Raw genomic sequence first — 21,407 nt, 5'->3', positions numbered from 1 at the left:
AGTGGGCTGAGTAACACACACCACAAGAGATAGCTGGCGAGCCACTTCTTCATGAATGCATTGCTGAATCTGCGGCAGCTAGCCGGAATGATCAGTATCAACGCATCCGGGCTACAAGGCCGAGTGGCGCGCGGATTGCAACATGGTACGACGGGTGGAAAGGTGCTGTTTGCGCTGCTCATCGAGACTTTGACAAATGTCTATTACTTGAGCAACAGTCACAGGGTTCTTCGCCGCGAGCATATGGAAGACACCGTCGTCTAAACCTTTCATAATGTGCCTTATCTTATCGAATTCGGTCATGGATACATTCACGCGTTTACAGAGGTTGATGACATCCTCAATCTAGCTCGTGAAAGTCTCACCGCTTTGATAAGCGCGGCCACGCAAACGGTGTTGGGCGCGGAGTCTGCGCACAGCGGGACGATCGAAAAATGAAGTGAGGGCCTCCGTGGAAGCATATCAGGTGGTAAAACCGGCATGGTGGTTTCTGAATCACAGGTTGGCCACATTGGTCAGATAAAAGATGAGGTTGGTCAACTTGACGCCATCATCGCACTTGTTATACGAGCTAACGCGTTCAAACGCTGCAAGCCAGTCCTCCACGTCGTGATTGTCGGTGCCGCTGAAGATCGCAAGGTGACGCTGACGTACCACACCAGAACACGTCAGCTGTGGGGGCGTGAGCGACTTGCAAGGGGTCGGCGGCGTCGGTCATTGTGGAGGCCGATGGTAAGGTACGGCTTTGGAACTCCAGGGCGGTGAAGACGAGCACCCAGCAAATACACCAAATCCTAGGTAGTCTGCAGGGCGCCTGACAGAAGACCAGGAAAACGGTGAAATCTCAGCTGGACACCGAAAGAGCGCGCACCGTGAGTTTGCCGTCTTCCTTTTCCACACTTCCCCGTGCTGACGCCGATAATCTCTAGTAGTACAGTATTTAACAGTATTTACATATATGCGCGTATGACAGTTCGTGCACGCGCAGTAGAAGAACGCAATGCACAACTGCTAAAAGTGGAGGGATAAATTTCGAACACGAACGACGCAGGGGGTAAACGCGGGAACATCCTGTGCAATAGAAAAAGAACGTAGAATCATGTGTCGACGTGAAACCAACGTACGTAGGTTTCAGCACACGCGCGGTTCGCGAAATAATCTATTACCATATTTTCTTGTCTAATGGTTCTCATATTATGCATGCTTACAGAATAATTGTTTCTGGATGCGATAATCTATGGTCACACATTAGGTAATCTTTCAACGATGATCGATCCTTGCATCGAAGCACATCTATAGTGCTGGCAAAAAAAAAGAAGATATGTTTCTTCTAGTAATATTAATTTTATATAGTGGGTTCGGTTGAGGAAGACAGACCTCGAGCGCAGTCTTCACGTTCTTACCGCGGCTGACTAACACCACGACATAAACACCGCAATATTTTTTGGTTCTCGGAAAAAAATTTGCAGCCGTTAGTCTGATGGGTCACGGATAATGGTTGAGCAGGAACTACAGTATACAAACAACAACAGCGATGACAAAAGCCTTTTGGATTAAATTTGTCATAGTACAACGAGGAACACTACTTTTAGCATCAGAGAAAGTCGAACTAGTTGGTAGGAATTCATGCTAGGAAAAAAGTGCAGACACAGACACAGGAAGAGGGCGACACAGGTGTGACCTATTCGGTTTCCGGTCTCCGATTTTCGTGTGATTGCCAGGGATGTCAGCGAAAAAAATGATACCGCGCAAACCACGAACACAGATTCTCTCGTTATCGCGACTATCGCTTTCTCGAGTAGAGAGCGCATGAAGGCCGACCAATGAGCGCTCTTACGGCAAAAAAAAAAAAAAGATGAAGAAATATTTATCGAATTTGAGGCCTATATTTCTATCCTAGATTACACTTTACTCGTCGCAGTGACTCACTGATATTTATAGTGAAGCCACACGATTTAATGGGTGTGCTCCCAAGAGCAACAGACTTGTACGGAAGTCCACCGTGTTGCGCGCCAAATGAAGCGGTCTCGAGCAAAAGTCGCACCTTTGCACAGTGTGCTTTCTTTTTTATTACTTGAACAATTAAAAAGAAAAGCCCACAAAAAGATATTCGGATAACATCACTACAGATTTATTAACTTCCCAGGCGAAGGGCATCCGTTGCAAGAAAAAAGCAATGCGATCCATTCACTAACTAAACTTATTCCATTCATAACCTAGTAGTTACAAACTTGACGCCGCATTTTTATATTAGAAAGTTGAACAGAATCCTCGTAAATGTTAGGTTTTGTGTTCGTACATTTCAAAACGGTCGCGTAAAGAGAAATAACTTGTCAAATAGTTCGTTCAATTTACCTTATTACGCACGCAGCTCTGCGAAACGCGGATCCCACTGCAACCGCCCTGCAAGGTAGGGGCGATAAAGCGCTCCCCCACCTCCCTGCAGAAGTGACTGAATCCTACCGGGAGTTGCGCACAGAGCCAACCGGAATAAGATCGCGTGAAGAAAAAAAAAGTGTTCGGCGGCAGCTTCGTTTGACGCCACGTCACACGAAGGTAAAACTTTTAAATGGATAGCTGTGTTCCGTGGTTCCGTGTGCGCAATCGGGGAAGAATAACTTGCTGCCAGTTATTTTGGTCTACATGGTCATTTATGTGGAAACACGGAAGCAGGCATTCAGTCACGATTTCCTTGAGCTTTTCGATGTAATATAGCGACGTAAAGTTGGTAACAAGGAAGGTAATTAATACAATGAATTGAATTATTACGTAATCTGTTCTGATGATTCTCCAAATGATGACCGCCTGGGCAAGTCATTATTCTGTAGTGATGTAATTCACGTAACTTTTGTCGGCTTTTTCAAAAAAGCATTCGAAGTGAAAAAAACAAAACAAATAAAGTACTGTGTACTCGCAGCAGTCGCACACAGCGCAATATGAGCGATGAGCGTGAGTTCAATCGCTTTTAGGGGACACTTAAACACGGTTTCGCAGCTAACTGAAGCTATTTAATCATAGGTATTTGCATGTTGTGTTCATGTAGGAAGTGCACTTTTCTCTTGAGGTGTATAATATAGCTGGTAAGACGCAGCTATTATACACCTTAAGAGAAAAGTGTATAATAGCTGCGTCTTACCAGCACCCACCTACGGGGCAAAAACCTGGAGGCTTACGAAAAGGGTTCTACTTAAATTGAGGACGACGCAACGAGCTATGGAAAGAAGAATGATGAGTGTAACGTTAAGGGATAAGAAAAGAGCAGACTGGGTGAGGGAACAAACTCGAGTTAATGACATCTTAGTAGAAATCAAGAAAAAGAAATGGGCATGGGCAGGACATGTAATGAAGAGGGAAGATAACCGATGGTCATTAAGGGCTACGGACTGGATTCCAAGGGAAGGGCAGCGTAGCAGGGGGAGGCAGAAAGTTCGGTGGGCGTATGAGATTAAGAAGGTTGCAGGGACGACATGGCCACAATTAGTACATGACCGGGGTTGTTAGAGAAGTATGGGAGAGGCCTTTGCCCTGCAGTGGGCGTAACCAGGCTGACAATGATGATGATGATGATTTGCATGTGTTTCTTTAGAACACATAGAATCGTTCTATTGAAAGTGCTCATGCACAATGCGTAAGATCTTCCCGCGCGAATTTCCATGGTGCCATCATCACTCAAGACATGTGCAAGTCAAGAAAGCCGCGAATGAAAAAAAAAGGGTCAAAATAAAGTACGGCACTTTTTATCGACAGAACCTTGCTCTGAACGAAAGAAAACAAGGCAGGCAAACATTTGACGTGGTCGTCTTCTAATTGTCTAAAGAAAAATAGAACAACCAGTTGCTACGAAGTGACATCATCGTGGCTTTCCTACTACTGATCCTGGCAAGCAGATGATGGAAAACAAACGCGCCACTATGCTTGTCTTCGGAACATATACATTGTTTATAAAAGAACCTTTATTCATACACTGTGTGCTAGTCGATGGGCGGGGCACATACATGTGTATTCAAAACGCTCTACAGGCCTCGATGACGTAAAGAATTAAGGCCATCTGCCATTGTCAGGAGAGCCATGTTGAGCTTCGATGCTCTCCCCAGAGTGGAGGAAAGCAGGGTCAGGAAAAAATACAACTCAGAACTACGCACACGCTTACAGTTGCAGCTGGTCACCACTCACCTAAAGCTGGCAGGCGCGATGGGTCCTCGCATTCTGCGCTCGTAGTCTGCTCTCGAGCTGAGCGCCGAGCACATATTCTGCGAGCGCATAGCATGGCAGTGTTTCGCGTTTACTGAGATTAACAGTTGATATATTGCCTACTATACCGCCTGCACAACGTTGCGTTAAAGATATGTCATCCACACGAAAGCAGCACGAAGCTGTACATATAAAGACAAACCAGTACTGGTCCCTCGGAGCAAGAGCTTCTCAACTGACGATAAGTCTTCTTGTTCTGGGACTCGAACGGCGGCTCCACCGATTTCAAGGGGCAGTTGCTCTACAATGTGAACCAATCAGGAGCTGTCTCTCTACAGCTCAGTAGCTAAATTGGTTTCCTAGAGATATTCTGCTTCAGTCTTCTGCGCAGGACGTATTGTTCTTCAATTGCGGAACGCAGAAGAGTTCCTGAGGAGGCACTGCTTTCGGGTGGATGACAACTTCCCCATTCACAACGCCCTTGCGGACTTGCCGTTGTGCATATCGCTGTCCGTTCGCAATAGCCGGAACTCGTCTAACTTTCACCAAAATTATTTCTCATATTGGCGCTGCGCCGACATCTGAGGGTGCGGACTCCACCCAGTGGGGCTTCGAATGGCGGCATATTACCATTGATACCAATGTGTTTTACCATGGATGACACTGTGGTAGTGTTATCTGAGGAAGTCCTCAAGGCGTCTTTGCAAGCTGACAAAGTAATAATAATAATAATAATATTTGGGGTTTTACGTGCCAAAACCACTTTCTGATTATGGGGCACGCCGTAGTGGAGGACTCCGGAAATTTTGACCCCCTGGGGTTCTTTAACGTGCAACTAAATCTAAGCACACGGGTGTTCTCGCATTTCGCCCCCATCGAAATGCGGCCGCCGTGGCCGGGATTCGATCCCGCGACCTCGTGCTCAGCAGCCCAACACCATAGCCACTGAGCAACCACGGCGGGTAAGCTGACAAAGTGAACACACTTTACAGTAACCACAAGAGCCAGTACCGCTCTCATATAACGCCGCGTATAATTCCATGAACCTTCAAGGACCTTTTAAGCAACGTGAGGGCATGAATTATAATTAAGAAAATTAGGTTACGTGTTAGCTTTCATAACAGGACGCAGATACAGCTGCAGGAGGCAACTGAAAACTTGAGGAGTCGCTTGTACAACGCTGTCAATAGTGAGCAGTAACAATAAATTATTTTCAAGTTTTTTTTTATTTTGTGATTTATTGCCGTTCCAGTGGGCGGCTTCGCGTAATCGCGATTTTGTTGCATGTGTATACGGTAGCCAAGCAGACTCTTGACGGGTTAATATACCTGCCTTCCTTATATATATATACATATATATATCTTGGTGCATGTAGCATGATAGAATTTCGCTTATCTGGCTCACATTTGTTGGGACAAAGACCTCATAAGCTGGACATATATCTACGTTATCTACGAGTTCGCCTTTATGGAATTTTACTCCATCTTCGATCCTATTTTTACGTATCACTGTTTGTGCGACTCTACATTATTCTTGGAGTGACGGCGCACCCTCCGATATTCTCGCACTCACCGATGCGTAAGCATAGAAGAAAAGTTGCTCAGCGGTCATGTTGTTGTCGCCAAAATGCCACTGTGCCTCGCGTCCCACGAATGGAGGTCGATTGTGCTTGAGGATGCTCGTGTAGACCTGCACGCATGCGTATGTTCTTCATGTACAAAAGCGATACATATGCATTTTTTTGTCGCATGCGCCACTGAAGGTTGGTCATTCTTTGGCCCTCCTTTGAATGAGTCATTCTGATATGCAGAGTTTTCAACTGGCGTGTAAGAGTAATATGCAAATCGAAGATTCTGAAGTTTTGTTTGCCGAAATAACAGCCACAACACTCCTGAGCAAGTTCACGGTGACGGTACAAAATTTTCAAACGCGTAGTGCGTTGCAATCGGTGCCCCTCACGTCCTGTTCTCTCCAAGCCCGTTATGTGGCCGGTATATATACGTGTTCTTTGATTTCTTGTCGCAGTACTATATGTGTACAAGCATACATCGACCGGAATGAAAAAATAAAAACGTGCCATGTATGCAGAAATAATTCTGCACATGCCGGGGTCTTTTTTCTTATTTGTAGCGTGAGCTGATGGAGACCCTCTGCAAAAAGGCAATGGAATGAGCTTCCCTTCGCTGACAGATTCTCCGCACTACGAAACGCTCCTGATGTTAGCAATTGACTTGAACAAGGCTTGCCGGGGGGATGCCTCGGGAGACGAGGGCCCAAGGGAAGCGTGTTGAGTGGACAAGATGATTCAGCGAAGCAGGGGACCGAGAAGTGCCCGGTATGTCGCTCTGTGGAGAACTCAACCTGTTTAAGGAAGTGTTCGTATTTGTTGACCTGTAACCAGAAAAATAAACTGCAGTACGTACACCGAACGACGGTGTATTCGTGAAGGATCACGGACGTCGACGATCATTGGGGAAGGATGAAACCAGGACATATAGAGAACAATCAACCGCATTCTACAACGGTTCGCCGAACAGCAAAGTTGGGAATCCTAAATAAAAAACGGCAAGTAATCAGGGCCGGTGTAATGTAGCGATTATTTCCGCTCGGCTATATGACGCTCATAACATCCACTACTCACGACATGTCGATCGTGGTGACAATGTAGGCCATTGCGTTATTACAGCCACTTCAGAAGTGTGAAAAGGCAAAAAAAAAATAAGGAATCGTTACATTATCTCGCCTAGAGCCCTGCGCTTGGTGAAAAAAAGAAGGAAGCACTTGTAGGCGCTACTTTTGCCTTTCGACTTCAAAAACGCGAGCGCCCTTACTGAACGTCTGTTGTTAGCCGAGCAGCAATATAAGACGTAGCTAGACGCTGCTAATGGCTTCATATAAGAGAAGTAGATGCGAAAAGAAGCGAGTTTTGAACTATTTTAGAATACAGTGTCAAGAACACAATATGTATGTACTACAAAGACATATGAAGTGAAAATGCATGTCCCAACAGACGCAAACGAAAACTGCCAAAGGAAAGGGTCCAACGGCTCATGAAGCTCCAGCCATGCGGAATCAAAGAACGAAGCTGCCCAATCTGAAACTATTTAAGCTTCCGCGGTATAGATGAACTGGCAGCCTTTCAGACAGCCGAATGCGGTCGCTAATCATAACCTCGAGAGGAACCATGTCAACGGGCTGAAGTATTTAAAATCGCTGCTTACTTGAGAAGCTGACGCAGCTTATTCCGAGTCTCCAGAAGGCTTTGGAGAGTTACGCTGGCGCCGTCGACCATCTGTAGAAGCACTTCGGCGACCATTCAGCTTTAATCCAACCACGTGCAATGCTTGATCAACATAAGACCATTCATTTCTTCAATAAATGCGGATGATCTGCGGCAACCGTTTGATCCTTCACAAGCGCACATGCGAAGTTTTGAGGCTCTTATGTATTGGAGAGGAGACGTGCGAAGCGATGTTGTGCGCCGTGCTAGTCCGTGCCCTATCGAGTGAGGTGGTGCTTAAAGGGACACTAAAGCGAAACAATAAATAAGTTTAGACTAATGAAGCATTGTTTTAGAACCCTGCAGGCAGTCATTAAAAATAGCTTGAATATTAGATGAGAAAATGAAGGTCCAAGTATCAGTATTTGAATTTCGCGCCGAAATCCCAGCGCTCGTACGTCAGCGTCACGTCAGGGATTCCAACGTATGTTTTCGCATTTGGGCCGCGTTGGCTGAATAAAGGTTCCCGAAACTTACCATGTTTAATAGTTGGTTCCTTTAGAACACAATGTAGTCAATCTGTACCGCTATATATAATTAGTAGGCCCTAGAAGATGCCATCAAAATCCAAGACGTCACAGCCCCAAGGTGCGGGAACTTAAGTAGGCGTCGCCACCCATATTTCGTTCTTGCGCTTTTTCTGGCTTACCAAACGTCTTATCGTTGTAAGAGAGGTGTTTTTGGTGTTGTAGAACGGTAATTTACTGATGCAGAAGAAATCACTCTTCACTTTAGTGTCCCTTTAACTGGCGCCGATAACGGACACAGGGACAAAGACAGCGCGAGACCTCGGCCGAAAATAACGGCGCTGCGTCAACGACGTCATCTTCGGTGCCGCCGCGACATGTGGTCCGGTTCTTCGAGCTGGAACTGAAGAGCCGAGAACGAATGCTGGAGAACTGACAGAACAACACATGCATTAAGTCACCTCCAAATATTATCGCAAGAGCGCCGGACCGACAGGATTCTGGAATCTCGACCGCGGCCCCCATTGTGTGACACCACGTCGGGCATGATGTACAAGCTGTACAACTCACGGGTCCACGAAAGCGAAGCATGCGACGCCAAATTAGACATAAAGTAGGGGAAATCCACACTAAAACCAAAGGGAAGATGTTTTCGCTGTACGAAGCATGGTTATCTTTCAAGTGAGATCAGGGCCAATGTTATTTGCCAGAAATGTCAACGGAGACATGCAAATAAAATATGCGATCTTGCCTTTAAGATTGCCGTGCAGGCACAGGTAAGGGCGCGTAACGAGCCGCTTTGCTTGCCTCGGAGACGAGAAAGTGTCCTGAGAATGGAGCAGTTCTGGGGCAAAACGTCCCGGCAGTGAGCAAAGAATCGAATATAAAAAAAATTCAAGGTTGTTGCTTTGACATTGATAGCCTAGGAACATTTTAACCGAAGCGTGGCTCAAAGCGCTCGGAGGCAAATATGAGGTACTGTCAGTTCGACTTCATAGCGAAATGTACCGTCAGTGAACGTTCTACAGCGTTGAAGTATTTCTAGTCAGTACGGCCCGCGGCAGTTACAGAGGGTCGAGGTGCTAAAAACACCCTCGATATGCGAGCAAGTTGTTCTGTCCAACAGAAAAAGTCAAAGCCACCCTTGTCGAGCTTTCGTTGCCGCTACGCGATGATTCCTGCAGGGTGGAAGTGGAGGTATAATGCGTCTATTTGATCCGAACATTCGAGATTTTCTCAAGGCAAAACTAAATGTCTCACAAATTCTATGCCCGCTTACTCAGCCCCCATGTAGGGGCCTTGTAAGGTATTTTACAAATAAATAAATAAACCCTGACAGCGTTTGAGATAGTTTCCGGGCGGACAACTTCAGCGAAAAACCTCTACCTCTACCTCAAAATTAATGACATCGTGTTTGTCTCAACGACGAATATTGGAGATCGAGACGCGGCGCCGACACTGAAGTCATATTAGGAACTCGAACGTATTGCAGTGAACCCGTGTAGAATTTCAGATGAATGCTCATTCGAGGACGTCAAAAGGACGACCAATTCATATGAGCACTCACTTTACAATTTGTAACGCAGCTGGCGGTGCTCATCGCGCCAGCGTTGTGACATGCTTGGTAGCGGCCAGGGTTATGTATAGGCTGCACAGCAACATGCAGTTGCCCAGCGTGCAACACCGCTTCAACATGTCGCCCACGCGTATTGTTATATCACCAGCCGAGGAGCTTCACGCTTGTAGTCTAAACCTTGCCATTGCTTTCAGTGTTTTGCTCATTGGGTGAAACTGTCATTTTTTTTTCTCATCTGCATATAACCTGCATACACACTTTTATGACACATGTTTCACGTGATTGCCGCCGTATTCCGCGATTGCCGCACGTTCCGAGTAGTCATCGGGCACAGTTATTTGTTGCGCGCTAGTCGCTTTACAGCAAAGCTGTATGTGACTAGTTTCCAGCGCATCGACATTCGTAGACCAAAAGCCGTTGGCTGGTCCCGAAGATAGTGCGATACCGGGCCGACCCGCGGCGGAGGTGAAGCAGGCTTCAAGCACTCCGCCAACTTGCAAAAATACGTTCAACATCTTATGTCGAAATGCAGCGTGCCTACCAAAGACGACAGCGTTTAACAGAAAAGGGAATGGGCGCGGCGGCAGCGGGAGGATACCACCTGTGATTAGCGGGCCACGGACGCCAAGCGTAAGCGTGCTGTCTGCCAGGACCGCGAGGTGGAAAGAAGTGCGAACCGTCCATGTGGCCCCGATCCCGCAAACTTGGAACGTTTCACCGGAGCAACGGTCAGGCTTCAGAGGGAGTTTGTGGGGAATCAATTTTGTGTGGTCTGTGTTGTGTGTGACCACTTCTGGTTTTCGAGTGACCTCATAACCATTACTGCAGGGCGGGACGTAGGCCAACGCACGATAGCCTTGGCTATACTGTGAAGCAATGTGCCCTAGAAGGGCGTTGAGGTGTGGTGTCTGTTCTTTGTGCCGGTATTTGTTAGTAAAAAGCGTCATGCCGCGTTTTGCAAACAATACATGGGTAATGGGTAGTGTATGCCCCCCGGCGCCTTATCATCTTCCGAGGCTCAACATCGTGGAGGAGCGTTTAGTCGCGCTTCGCCTTCCATTTATGAGCATACGGCGTTTGAGGCAGGGCAATGGACAATTCGCCATTAAGGGGCCCACATATACAGCTTCGCTGGTCATGCACCTTCACAGAGTGGAATGGCAATTAATTTTTCTTGTTGCCCCTTCGGTACGGCGCCGCGCACGGAGTCAGCGGTGAAGGAAGGGGGAGAGGGGACGTTACAAAGGCACCGAGTTGATGCAAATGGTGGTACGGAGCCCTCTAGAAAGCTACGCGCGACACGCTGCCGGTACATTAGTTGGACGTGCCAAACCCTTACAAATTTTTTTATAGAAAGTATATTGACAGTCTATAGACTGTCTATAGACTTTCTATAAAAGTTATTGTAAGGGAATGCACTCCGAGATAGGCATGTCGGCGTTTTAGTCTTTCGCCTTTGCAAAGAACGACCAACCAGAAAAAATGGTTTATCATTTTAGTCAATCATCGGCATATAAGCTTTCAGATTTTCATGTTTTCAACATTCAGTGCCGATCATAATCCCCGTGACCCGTGCCCATGTAGATCACTACGCATTTAGAGCTCGACCGCCTTTTCTTTGCGATGGAATGGGTCTACATTTAAAGAAAAGTTCTTTAGAACTCCATACATGAAAGTGAGAGTTTGAGAATTCAGATTTAGAAAGAAATATGAGTATATATGGCCTTACCGCGTGCACGACCTGAACAGCGACATTGTCCAAGACGTTTTCATGTAGCGAAGCAGTCGTGTTCATCTGTTTCAGAAGAAATGCAGGGAATTAATGAAGACACTTACGTGTCGCTCCTGTTGAAGTGGACTTAAGATACAAGTTTCGTGACGCAGTGCGGCTGCCATTTTAAATTGTTTTCGGCGGTAACTTTCAACGCAGCAAAAGTCGGTCACTTAACTGCAATGACGGTTAAGCAAGTCGGTGATACCGATGAACTTCATATTGCCACACTGCTTTGGTCACTAACTTTCAGCATGCACGCACCTTGTTTTAATGACACTGCAAGATTGTATGTATATTTCACAGTTACAAAGTCAGCCACCGTACACTTGTATACCTTCTCATCGCATTTTATTCGTAAAGGCAGTCATTAGACCTAGAGGCATTCGCTGCCTCCAAATAAGTTCCAAAAGGAAATCTGAATCGGACAATTCGTCTTCTGTGGGAAGTTCAGCAATTGACCATCGTTAACTCGACTTTGGCTAATTTTACATCTGAACCAAACAAATTGAATTTGAACCAACACACGGGAAAGTTCCGGCTAAAAACCATAGACTGCTATAAAAGGAAAGCTCATTTTGTACGAACACGAAAGCATGCCGCGTCGTTTAATTCGAGTTGGAACGTCGCCCCGTATGCGCGTAGCTTGTTCGTAGGCTTGTTCCGTAATTTCATGAATTATTAGTAATTAGTGCTCACTACTAAGCATTTTTAGTAATTTCTAATCAGTTGTAGTCGTTACAATTCGTCCTTCGACATATTGGTTATTTCGTAGTCATTAGTAGTCATTACAAGTCATTTCAGTCATTATTCGTCATTTATAATCAGTTGTAGTCGTTACAAGTTGTCGTTAGACATGTTGGTCATTTTATAGTCATTATAGTGATTACAAGTAATTTCACTCATTATTAGTCATTACTGCTCACTAGTAAGCATATTTAGTCATTTGTAATGAATTGTGGTCATTACAAGCCGTCGTTAGACATATTGGTCGTTTTGTAGTCATTAGTGGTCATTTTGGTCATTACTACTAATTACTAGAGATTTTTAGTCATTTATAATTAATTGTCGTCATTACGAGCCGTCGTTAGACATATTTCTCAGTTCGGAGTCATTACTAGCCATTATTAACATTTACCAATCTCTATTATAACGTTATCATTCACTAACTGCCACTATCAATCATTTTTCGTTCTTTAATCTGTCTTTAATCTGTCTTCATGTGGCGGGATGACGCTTCGGCGCACACTCGGGCGGTCAGGTCCGCTGGCACAAACTTCACCATTAGCCTAGAAAGGCCTTTTGCCTTAAAAAAAATAAAAAAAATAAGCTTAGTCAAGTAGTTTTTGAAAATTACGGCAAGTGTGTTGACCTTGCATTGGGAGAAATGTCACGCAAATGGAGGAAAATAATTGTTAAACGCGCCGATTCTGAGGACAATGTCATCATCAGCCTTCTTCATAACGTCACACTCTACGTTTCGTCTATACACCAGCCAAAAGCGAAGGAGCAAGACGATCACCGGCAGCCAGCTGTGCTCGGCGTACTGCTTGACGAGGCAGAAAGTGCGCTTGTCGTAGACGCTGCGCGCGCTCTCCGACCACCAGGCACGGAAGCGGCCGCTGCTGTCCACGAGCCAACCTACGAGAAAACAAAGAGAAAGCAGCAACACCGTTTCGTGACTCGTTGAGGTGTGGCAGTGTGATGTAAGCTCCCCGACTACGCTCAGCACTGCGAGACAAAAGAAAACAAACGCGAAGATGGCTTGTCAGCGTGTTAGGTCATCACGAGAACCGAAAAGAAAGCGAGAGCTCAGAGTCAAATGATTGAAAATCAACGAACCTTAACAGGGGGCCAGTCTCACAAGGACACGGCAGCGAAATAGCACTCTGGTACAAGGATAAAGGTGTCAAGGGTGGCAAAGTATTAGGTGGAATTATGCGTGTAGGGAAGCTTCAGGCATATACTGGCATTTCCAGGAATTCTGGACATCGCCCCTTCGGCCAGCTGTCGAATTTAACCACAATGTAACAACGTAACACAATAGGGACAACTTAAAAAAAAAGCTATTTCAGAAGATCGGCAGAATTTTAAGGACTTTCAGTCTGTAACGTTGATAGGGTACTCCTTTGTAATAATGTGCGCATTTACGGCACCTAGTCGTAAGAATTATACTGAGTCTTATTAAAACACCAAGCCTGTGGTATTAGAACGGAATACGCTGGTGCATTGCAGCAAAGTTCGACAACATTCAGAAGAGGCAATGCCCATCATTTCTGGGTATTACTTGGCTTATATCCTATTTATTTATTTTTATTTATTTATTTATTTGTTTGTTTGTTTATTGCAAACGCGCGAAGGCTTTACGCAGAGGAGTGTTTTCTTCCCAGACACAGAAAGGTTCAAACGTAGATTTCATGAAAGTGACATCCTCAGTAATTGCAGCAATGGAAGGAGGACGATAAGCTTATTCTTTGCTTGGTTGGTACGGCATGCAGGACCTCTGACTTTGGAACGAATTAACAAAGGAAATCTTATAATATATATACTCAAGCAGGAGCGCATGCGGTATGATTTAGAAGTAGGTAGACTAAGAGTTAATTTTATGGAAGACGCACTGATTTCATGTGAGTATTTGGAAGCAAGAAAATGAGTGGCATGGTGTTGGGCGCGTTAGAGAGAATGCGATAAAGTTGCAACGGCTGTACCTAAGACAGGACTGGCATACTCGAGTTTTGAACTCACCAGGGACTTGCGAAATGAAAGCTTCGCATTATGAGGGGCGGAAGAGAAATTTCGGCTCAGATAATCTAGCATGCGACTAGCAATGATATTTAGAAACTCAACGTGCATATTCCAAGACAGGTCATTCGTAATGTGCATTCCGATTTATTTATAAGAGGAAGCAGCTGCCAGAGATGTGTCGTTGAGGGTGGGAGTAGGAGCCTGTGCATGAATTAAAACATGCGTGATACTTCGTTGTTTTACACTTTGGAATGTTAATGCTCATCAACCATTTATCACACCAAAGGAGACGTTGTGGCATTTTATGAAGTAAAACACTATTGGATTATTTAATAACCAATACAAGACGCAATCATATGCGAAACATTTATTGAAGGATTTAATCGCAAAGGAGAAATTATTAATATATATATATAATAAAGGACAGCGGTATTAAGACGGACGCGTGAGGCAATCCCGAGGTTACTGACTGGCGGAAAATCAAAACCATTAACGTGAACAATTAGCGAATGGTTCGACAAGACGCACTGTTCCAGCCTATATCATTATTGTCTATTGTTAACGTAGAAATTTTTCAACGAAGAGATTTATGCGAGGCTGCATCGAACTACATCGCAAAGTTTAAAAACGTGCAGTCTATGACCATTCCTTTATTTACTGCTGCGAGCAAATCATTCGTAAAGAAAGTTAAGTGCATCTCGCAAGAAAAGAATACTTAATAAATCAGTGCTGGCATGAAAAAAGTAATGACTGAAGAAAACATGTGAGGTTCGAATATACAGGGTGTCCCACGCAACTTGAGCTAAGATTTCAAAAATGAAAGGCGCGTCGAAAACGAATTGAACCGGACGCATACTATTCGCATTGGCCTATAGTAACTCAGGCAAGTTTTTTTTCCCCCACAACTCACTAATTCGTTAAGTTTCATTACCCATTTTTTTTTCATTATTGGCCGAGGACCCCACGAATGATACGCAGATTTGTAGAGCCCCTTCTGAAACCAGCGATCGAGTTGTTTCCTGTACAATACGTTTCACGTAGTCCTTTTTTCGGGGTTGCAAAGAAAGCCCGCGAAATATGAAGAAAGCCATGATGGAGCGCTTGTGCAGTGGTAGCATGCTGCTCTCAAGCCTGCGTTCGGTGAACAAGGTCGGCTGCATCGTGAATGGCGACGGGGAAGCGGCAAGCTGTTTTATTTCCTCGGCAGAGCTCGGTCAGCAGCATGCATTTGCGCCTCCATCCGGCGGGAGCCGACTTTGTTCACCGAACGAGAGTAGCGCGGCACCGCTGCGCAAGCGCTCCGTCATGAGCTTTTTAGAGCGCAGCTCTTTGGCGTCCGTTCCTGGGTTTCGCGTCGTCGTCGGCGTTGTCGTCGGCCTCGTAACCAGCTCCGCCCCCCTTTCATCCCCCCAGCGCTAGCAGCGACCGACTGATACCGCTGGATGCCGCTGACGCCGCTAGAGAGTCAAGATAACGTGACTGCATAGAACACCGTCGCCGCCATGCAGAAAGAGGAGGAAAGGGTCCCCCCCCCCCCCCCCCCCTGTTCTTGTGTGGCGGATAGGGTGCTCTTCAGTTGCCGACGCGCCGGTTATTTCACGTAGGCCCCGGCACGTCGACGAATACGTGACCACCTTCCCACGGCTAGACCTGGTTCTTAGCGCTGCGGAAGCGAGGGTATCATATTGTTTGTGTCGGTATCGGCGGCGTTGTCCCTGAAACCAACTCCGCAGCTGGGGTTGACTCACTATCGGCGTCAGCGGCATCAGTCAGTCGCTGCTATCTCTTCCCTCCTCCCTTTATCGTGTTGTCCGCTTGCTGCGCGCGCTTCTGCCCCCATCGTTTGCCGCTGGGTGTACACGCCGCCCCCCTCCCCCCTCTTCCTGCGAGTCTCCGATTGTCAAAGCTTATGCGGGAGAACATCCCGTTCCTCTCGCTCGTAACGCGTCCCACGGCTGTGACAACCTCGCGAGGCACTTGTATAGATCTCGTCTTTGAGAATCAAGCATTGGTGTACCAAGTCGAACATATATCAGTCTATTTCTCCGACCACAAAGCTTCCTTCATCACTGTCAAGAACTGTTAGTAGAGTCTTTGTTAAAGGAATACGTGTGAAAAATAAAAAAAAATTCTGTGATAGCGCATACATGTGTTGCTCGATTTCTTTGCCTCAATCTATCGAAAAGGTGAAACAGCTTATTTGCTGCGCTCAAATTTCGCAATAGGAAGTAACGTAATCGTCGGTAATTTTTTTTCATATTTCGCGCGCTTTCTTTGCAAACCGAAAAAAAGCGCTACGTGAGAAGTATCGCAAAGGAAACAACTCGATCGGTGGTTTCAGAAGGTGCTCTACAAATCTGCGTATCGTTCTTGGGGTCCTCGGCCAAGAATTAAAGTTGGGTACTTAAACTTAATTAGTTTGTGAGTTACGGGGAAAACAAAAAAATTACCTAAGTTACTATAGGCTATTGCAAATAATGTGCGTTCAGTTCAATTTACTTCCGACACCCCTTTCATTTTGAAATTCTTGGCTCAAGTTACGTGGGACACCTAGTATAGTATGCTCACTATGTTTTGCAAGTGAATTTGTTTATGATGATGCTTTTTATTGAAGGGGTCAGCTTTCGTACAGCATGCAGGCGTAAGCAGATCTTGGGACAAGGAATGACGGACTTCATGCACAGCTAGCACGGCAATGTTGTATATTTACATTTGCTTTGATTCTGAACAAATGCGATGCTGTAATCATAAGCTTTCAACCGTACTAATAGACAGCATGGCACATTTTGAAATACGATGCGCAGACTTAAGCGCCAAACTGCGATGCTGAAAGATCATCGACTGCAGGGGACAGAACTTGCCTTGAGGGAGTACGGCCTGCAGAAGTTGTCGGGCTGCGGCAAATCCAAATCGGGCCACGTATATGGGTCTGCGGGAACGAGCACCGACAAGAACGTGGAGACCGAGTATCTATACTAAGATGCTGCGTCATTTTGTCTACATCATGCCGTACGGGTGATATACGCACAATGAGGATGCCTGTATACATATACAGGCTGTGACCTGTGCTATGCGCTTAGATATTACCAACTGCGTGCGAGACAGGACGTGCTGTTTTACTCCTGCTGTAGCTGCGTATGTGGCGGCTGCGCACGGTCGCTCGCTGATATCTTGAGAGCGATCTACGTTGGGGACAGAGTATAGGGGAGTCGACAGCTGTGCGTGGTGTGTGTTCTCGGCGCTCAGTTTGCGTTGAAGCGATAGAGAGCACGAAGGAATCGTGGCAGCAGCAGCAGCAGCACTTCGCTCGCTGCTGCTCCCACGATTCCTCACGCCAGCCTTTTGACAGCGGGTGTATGAGGTCATCGAGTGTGATGTGTTCATGTTTGCTGTACGCGCTCACATCACGCTTGTTAATTTGTGTAGCAAGCGAATGTTTACACGTCCATGCTGCCGATAAAAGCACTATCCTAACTTCGTATGGGTGTCTGCTAATTTGCTATTGCAATCCATGCTTCACCTTTCGGGTGAAACTGCAACTTTTCTGTATGCCAAGAAGCTGGCACCGGCGCATATCCGCCGGCAGCTGGGCGAAGTGTGTGCACCACACGTCATCGAGAACTGGTATATGGTCAAATGATCCCTGGTCCAGTCGGCCAACAATGGGTGAATACAATGTGCGCGATGAAGACCGTACTGGCTTGTGGAACTGATGGAAAGCGTACGGCGAGCAAGTGATCACTTGAAATTTTCTAAACTTTCCTTCCATTTTCCAAACATCAGTCGTTTTCTGTTGCCCAAGGGCAGAAATATGCGCCAGTGCAACGCTTTGTTAGCTGTCGTACTGCAGAGTCAGAGGTGACATGATATTTCACATCACTCGTGACTGATTTGCATGACACCGGCGTACAGAACATAGTGCTGTGATAATAGAAATTTTACAGGAGGTTGATTCTAACCTGGAGAGCAACGCATGCCCTATGCGTCAATATAAACGTTTTTATTGTCTGATGCGAGTGCGTTATTTTAAAATTAGCGGGAACTTACTTTGACAGATGCACCATTTATGAACAGTCAGCCTATCACACTTACATGACAAGTCATTTTACTAGCTTTAGCTGCTATTGGCTTGCTGTAGAGCATATACAATCTGAGGCCGAATTCATGATGCTTTTCGCTTGTGCGCTGTTTTTCATTGGCTGATCGCCTTCGCTATAATGCCCTACATCACCGTTGGCAGACGTGAACGCTTTTACCGTAAGTACGTTTTATGAATGCGGGCCCTGTTCTTTTACGGCATTTTCTTATCTTTTATTTTACGCATTTATACATGTTGTTCGCCTTAATATTTATTTGGATTGACATAACTTTTATACGTATTTGTCAGCATGGACGTTAATTCAAGTCCACCTCCAAATGCATTGAACTTGCTGACGAGGGCCATAGCCTGGTCTAACTGCAAGTTAGAGCATGTACGTTAATTCAAGTACACCTCTAAATGCATTGAACTTGCTGACGAGGGCCGTAGCCTGGTCTAGCTGCAAGTTAGAGCATTTACTCCTTTATTCATGTTACTGAGAAAACGGGCTTTTATACCTTGATTATTTGGTGGACGATAACTAAAGCTAAATTAAATTTTTAGGTGTGCGTGCGATTAGCACGAACTGATTATGAGGCATTCATTAGTGGGGGACTCCAGGTTAATTTGGCCATACGTTTTTTTTTAACCTGTAGCCAAATCTACGTACACGAGTATTTTTGCATTTCGCCCCAATTTAAATACGGCCGTTGCAGGCGGCATCGAATCCAGGACCTCGAACGCAGCAGCGCATCGCCGTAGACCCAAGCTACCGTGGCGGGTGGCTGACAAATATTACACACCGCTGTCGCTAGGGGTCACCAAATCCATTTCATCAATGGCATGGTAACTCTCCTGGCATGTATCATGGCCAAAGATGATGCAGGGCACATTATCTCAGACGTACGTGAGCTACCAATGCGATTTTATTGGTGCATCCTCCATGTGGAGTGCACGATGTTGTTTTGGATGCAGTGTTGAATACTGAACTGTCGTTTTAGTGATGAGAATTTCGGGCTATATTGCGTTCACCCAGATACGAGCAGAAGCCGACTCAATAGCTGTGCAGTGGGTCTACAGCGATTGTGGTTGGCGTAAGAGCTTTGAAGGTTGACACAGTCTGCTATGTGCCGTATGGTTCGAAGAGTTGAAAAGAAAAAGTAAATTGAAAGCGAGATGCTTACGGAAACAGGCTATCGTATAGGAACGGCTTCTGTACAGAGGTGAAAGGAATCACTGCAAAACGAGGGCAATATTAACAGAAAGGGAACGTAAAGCTGTAAATCGACACGAAATTGACAGGGCCAATATGTCAAATTCATCTTACTGCCTTTGATTCTAAAATAATGTAAGCGCACTGGGAAATCACCATACCCTAAAGCTTCTCGTCAGCGTTTTGCCGAGCAGTATATGAGCTGTGCGAGTCCGTAGCGTTACATTTGAAAGACGGCAGCAAAAAAGCTTTTAAACATTGTATTCAACTTTCGTTGACTTTTCTTTGAAGGACTTCTTTTTGACAAATTGAGATGTTCGAAGTGTGTTATGTCAAAGGCGTCAGTACACGTAGAGCACGTATAATGTTAAGGTGTCCATATTTCACAGAAAACGTTGTCTCCATTGTCGCTATTGAAAGAGAAACACCGAGAAAATTGTCACTCACTGATTGTTAAATTATTTGTGAATTCCCGACAGATAAACTTCCCGTATAGGTTGAAATATTTCAGACAGCAGTCTGAGGCAAAAACTAGGCATCTCAGAGGCACATATTTTGAAGTGGCGCGCATGACTTAAGTTGAGTGGGCTCAAGAAATAAATGTCGCTAGCGTGCATTCTCAGTCGACCAGTGACTGAAAGGGCTCCGCGCGGCAACACGATGAGGTAATCACCGTGCACAGCTGTCATTTCGGGATATGTGCTATGGTTATCATGTGATAAGCGTAAGAAAAGCGTTATCGACTCGCGTGGCGAATCGAACAATATCTGGACCGTTGAATTCAGCTCTTTGTGAAATAAAGATGTAATCGTCTCTTTTTGATGCATAGCGTTGAGCCACAATCACCAATCGCCGAAGACAAGATTGCGTCGTGTTCCGTTTCATTCTGGAGCTGTTTGTCGTCAAATGTTTTCGTAAGTAGAGCCACCGTAGCTTTAAGACAGTTCATTCGTCAAATGTGTAACTGAAGTGAACAGAAACAGGCAAGGAATACTCACCTAACGTGTTGCGAAATACATCATAAAAAGGAGACACGTCGAGAAAAGCCCAACTGAAACGAGATTATGGCGGGTTCGTTGACTCACGATAAGAACTGCTGTCAATAACTTGGGATGTCTGTGCGGAATATTGGCTTATTGTTAGACTTTGGGAAGTTAGTGTTGGCAAGCTCCGCGTATTTCTCTTGCTTTCCGTTGCGCTGCTTCACGGTGTGCTGTGATATACGTTGTCTTTATTTACATTGTACAGTAGCTTCTGGTGGTCTACGCAGGCAGAAACACTACTCATTCTGAAGGGCTCATTGTTGTTCATGGGGGGGGGGGGACACCAGTTTGGTATATGACAATAGAGGATGAATATAACAAGGATAGCAGAGTTATTTGAGAGCTTCTTTTTGAAATAGTAAACATGCACCACCGAATACCACTGCAGCAGGCTTGTTTACTTGTTAGTCACAGTAGCCCAGCTGGCGACATCCCTACCTCTGAGATACGAACGTATTTCCGTAAATAAAAAGAAAACTGCTAAACTTTGCTAAAACTCGAAGTTCGGACCCCTCAAGACAAGGTTCCAGTGAGACCTGGGTGAGCCGAAATATCCGTACTTTAAGATGTTTCGGCTCGCTTGGCGTTCATGTTCTGTATTACAGTGGTTTGTCCCAATATAATTGATTATTCCGAGCGTAATATTTCGTCAGAATGCATGGTAAATTGACAAATTAGTTGTATGCTACGTCATTTTGAACAAAAACGCGCAAGCTACCGCTAATTGTCGCACAGTTTCACGTGCGCCAACGTGTGAACCGAGGACAAGCGTGCGCTAAGACGCCCGTGACGACGTACCTCTGTAGAGTAGGTGACGACGGCAACCAACGGCTCTCCATAGCTAGGGATGAGAGCGTGAAGAAGCCGTCCAGCACGCGTGACGAGCTGATGTCGCGGGCCTGCAATGCACACAAGCACAAGGAAAAGTCAATGCAGCCTATCATTTTCACTGGCGTGTCTGATGTTACCATATATACCGAACTGAACTTTCGCCGTGCGGCATAATCTGCGCTACAGACACAGCCATATTAAGCAGAAGAAAA

At 45.6% G+C, this 21,407-nt stretch overlaps 2 protein-coding genes and 1 pseudogene across 3 annotated transcripts in view; 1 reads left to right on the top strand and 2 right to left on the bottom strand.

The window, feature by feature from the left end:
• LOC135905594 (endothelin-converting enzyme 1-like) overlaps nucleotides 1-21,407 on the bottom strand; it is a 94,887-nt gene that overhangs the window by 10,578 nt on the left and 62,902 nt on the right. Inside the window, exons 14-21 of one of the 2 annotated variants that reach the window (XM_065436538.2) lie at nucleotides 21,163-21,263; nucleotides 20,320-20,372; nucleotides 19,293-19,344; nucleotides 16,892-16,959; nucleotides 12,808-12,926; nucleotides 11,244-11,309; nucleotides 5,764-5,880; nucleotides 4,174-4,250 (exon numbers count right to left, since the gene is read on the bottom strand). In XM_065436538.2, the coding sequence (XP_065292610.2) occupies nucleotides 4,174-4,250; nucleotides 5,764-5,880; nucleotides 11,244-11,309; nucleotides 12,808-12,926; nucleotides 16,892-16,959; nucleotides 19,293-19,344; nucleotides 20,320-20,372; nucleotides 21,163-21,263 (653 nt within the window). The remainder of the gene's footprint in view (nucleotides 1-4,173; nucleotides 4,251-5,763; nucleotides 5,881-11,243; nucleotides 11,310-12,807; nucleotides 12,927-16,891; nucleotides 16,960-19,292; nucleotides 19,345-20,319; nucleotides 20,373-21,162; nucleotides 21,264-21,407) is intronic. The other variant, XM_065436539.2, reaches the window with a different exon arrangement.
• Nucleotides 486-21,407, top strand: part of LOC135902820 (uncharacterized) — a 225,092-nt gene continuing 204,170 nt past the window's right edge. The window contains exons 1-2 of the mRNA XM_070532434.1: nucleotides 486-872; nucleotides 6,322-6,526. The gene's annotated coding sequence lies outside the window, so the exon portion shown is untranslated. The remainder of the gene's footprint in view (nucleotides 873-6,321; nucleotides 6,527-21,407) is intronic.
• On the bottom strand, nucleotides 9,926-10,086 carry LOC135905652 (U2 spliceosomal RNA; annotated as a pseudogene).

Source organism: Dermacentor albipictus, chromosome 1 (genome assembly GCF_038994185.2).
Source record: "Dermacentor albipictus isolate Rhodes 1998 colony chromosome 1, USDA_Dalb.pri_finalv2, whole genome shotgun sequence".
Taxonomy (NCBI): Eukaryota; Metazoa; Arthropoda; class Arachnida; order Ixodida; family Ixodidae; genus Dermacentor; species Dermacentor albipictus.
The sequence above is the reverse complement of the archived record's forward strand: the minus strand, read 5'-3'. Positions and strand labels throughout refer to the sequence as shown.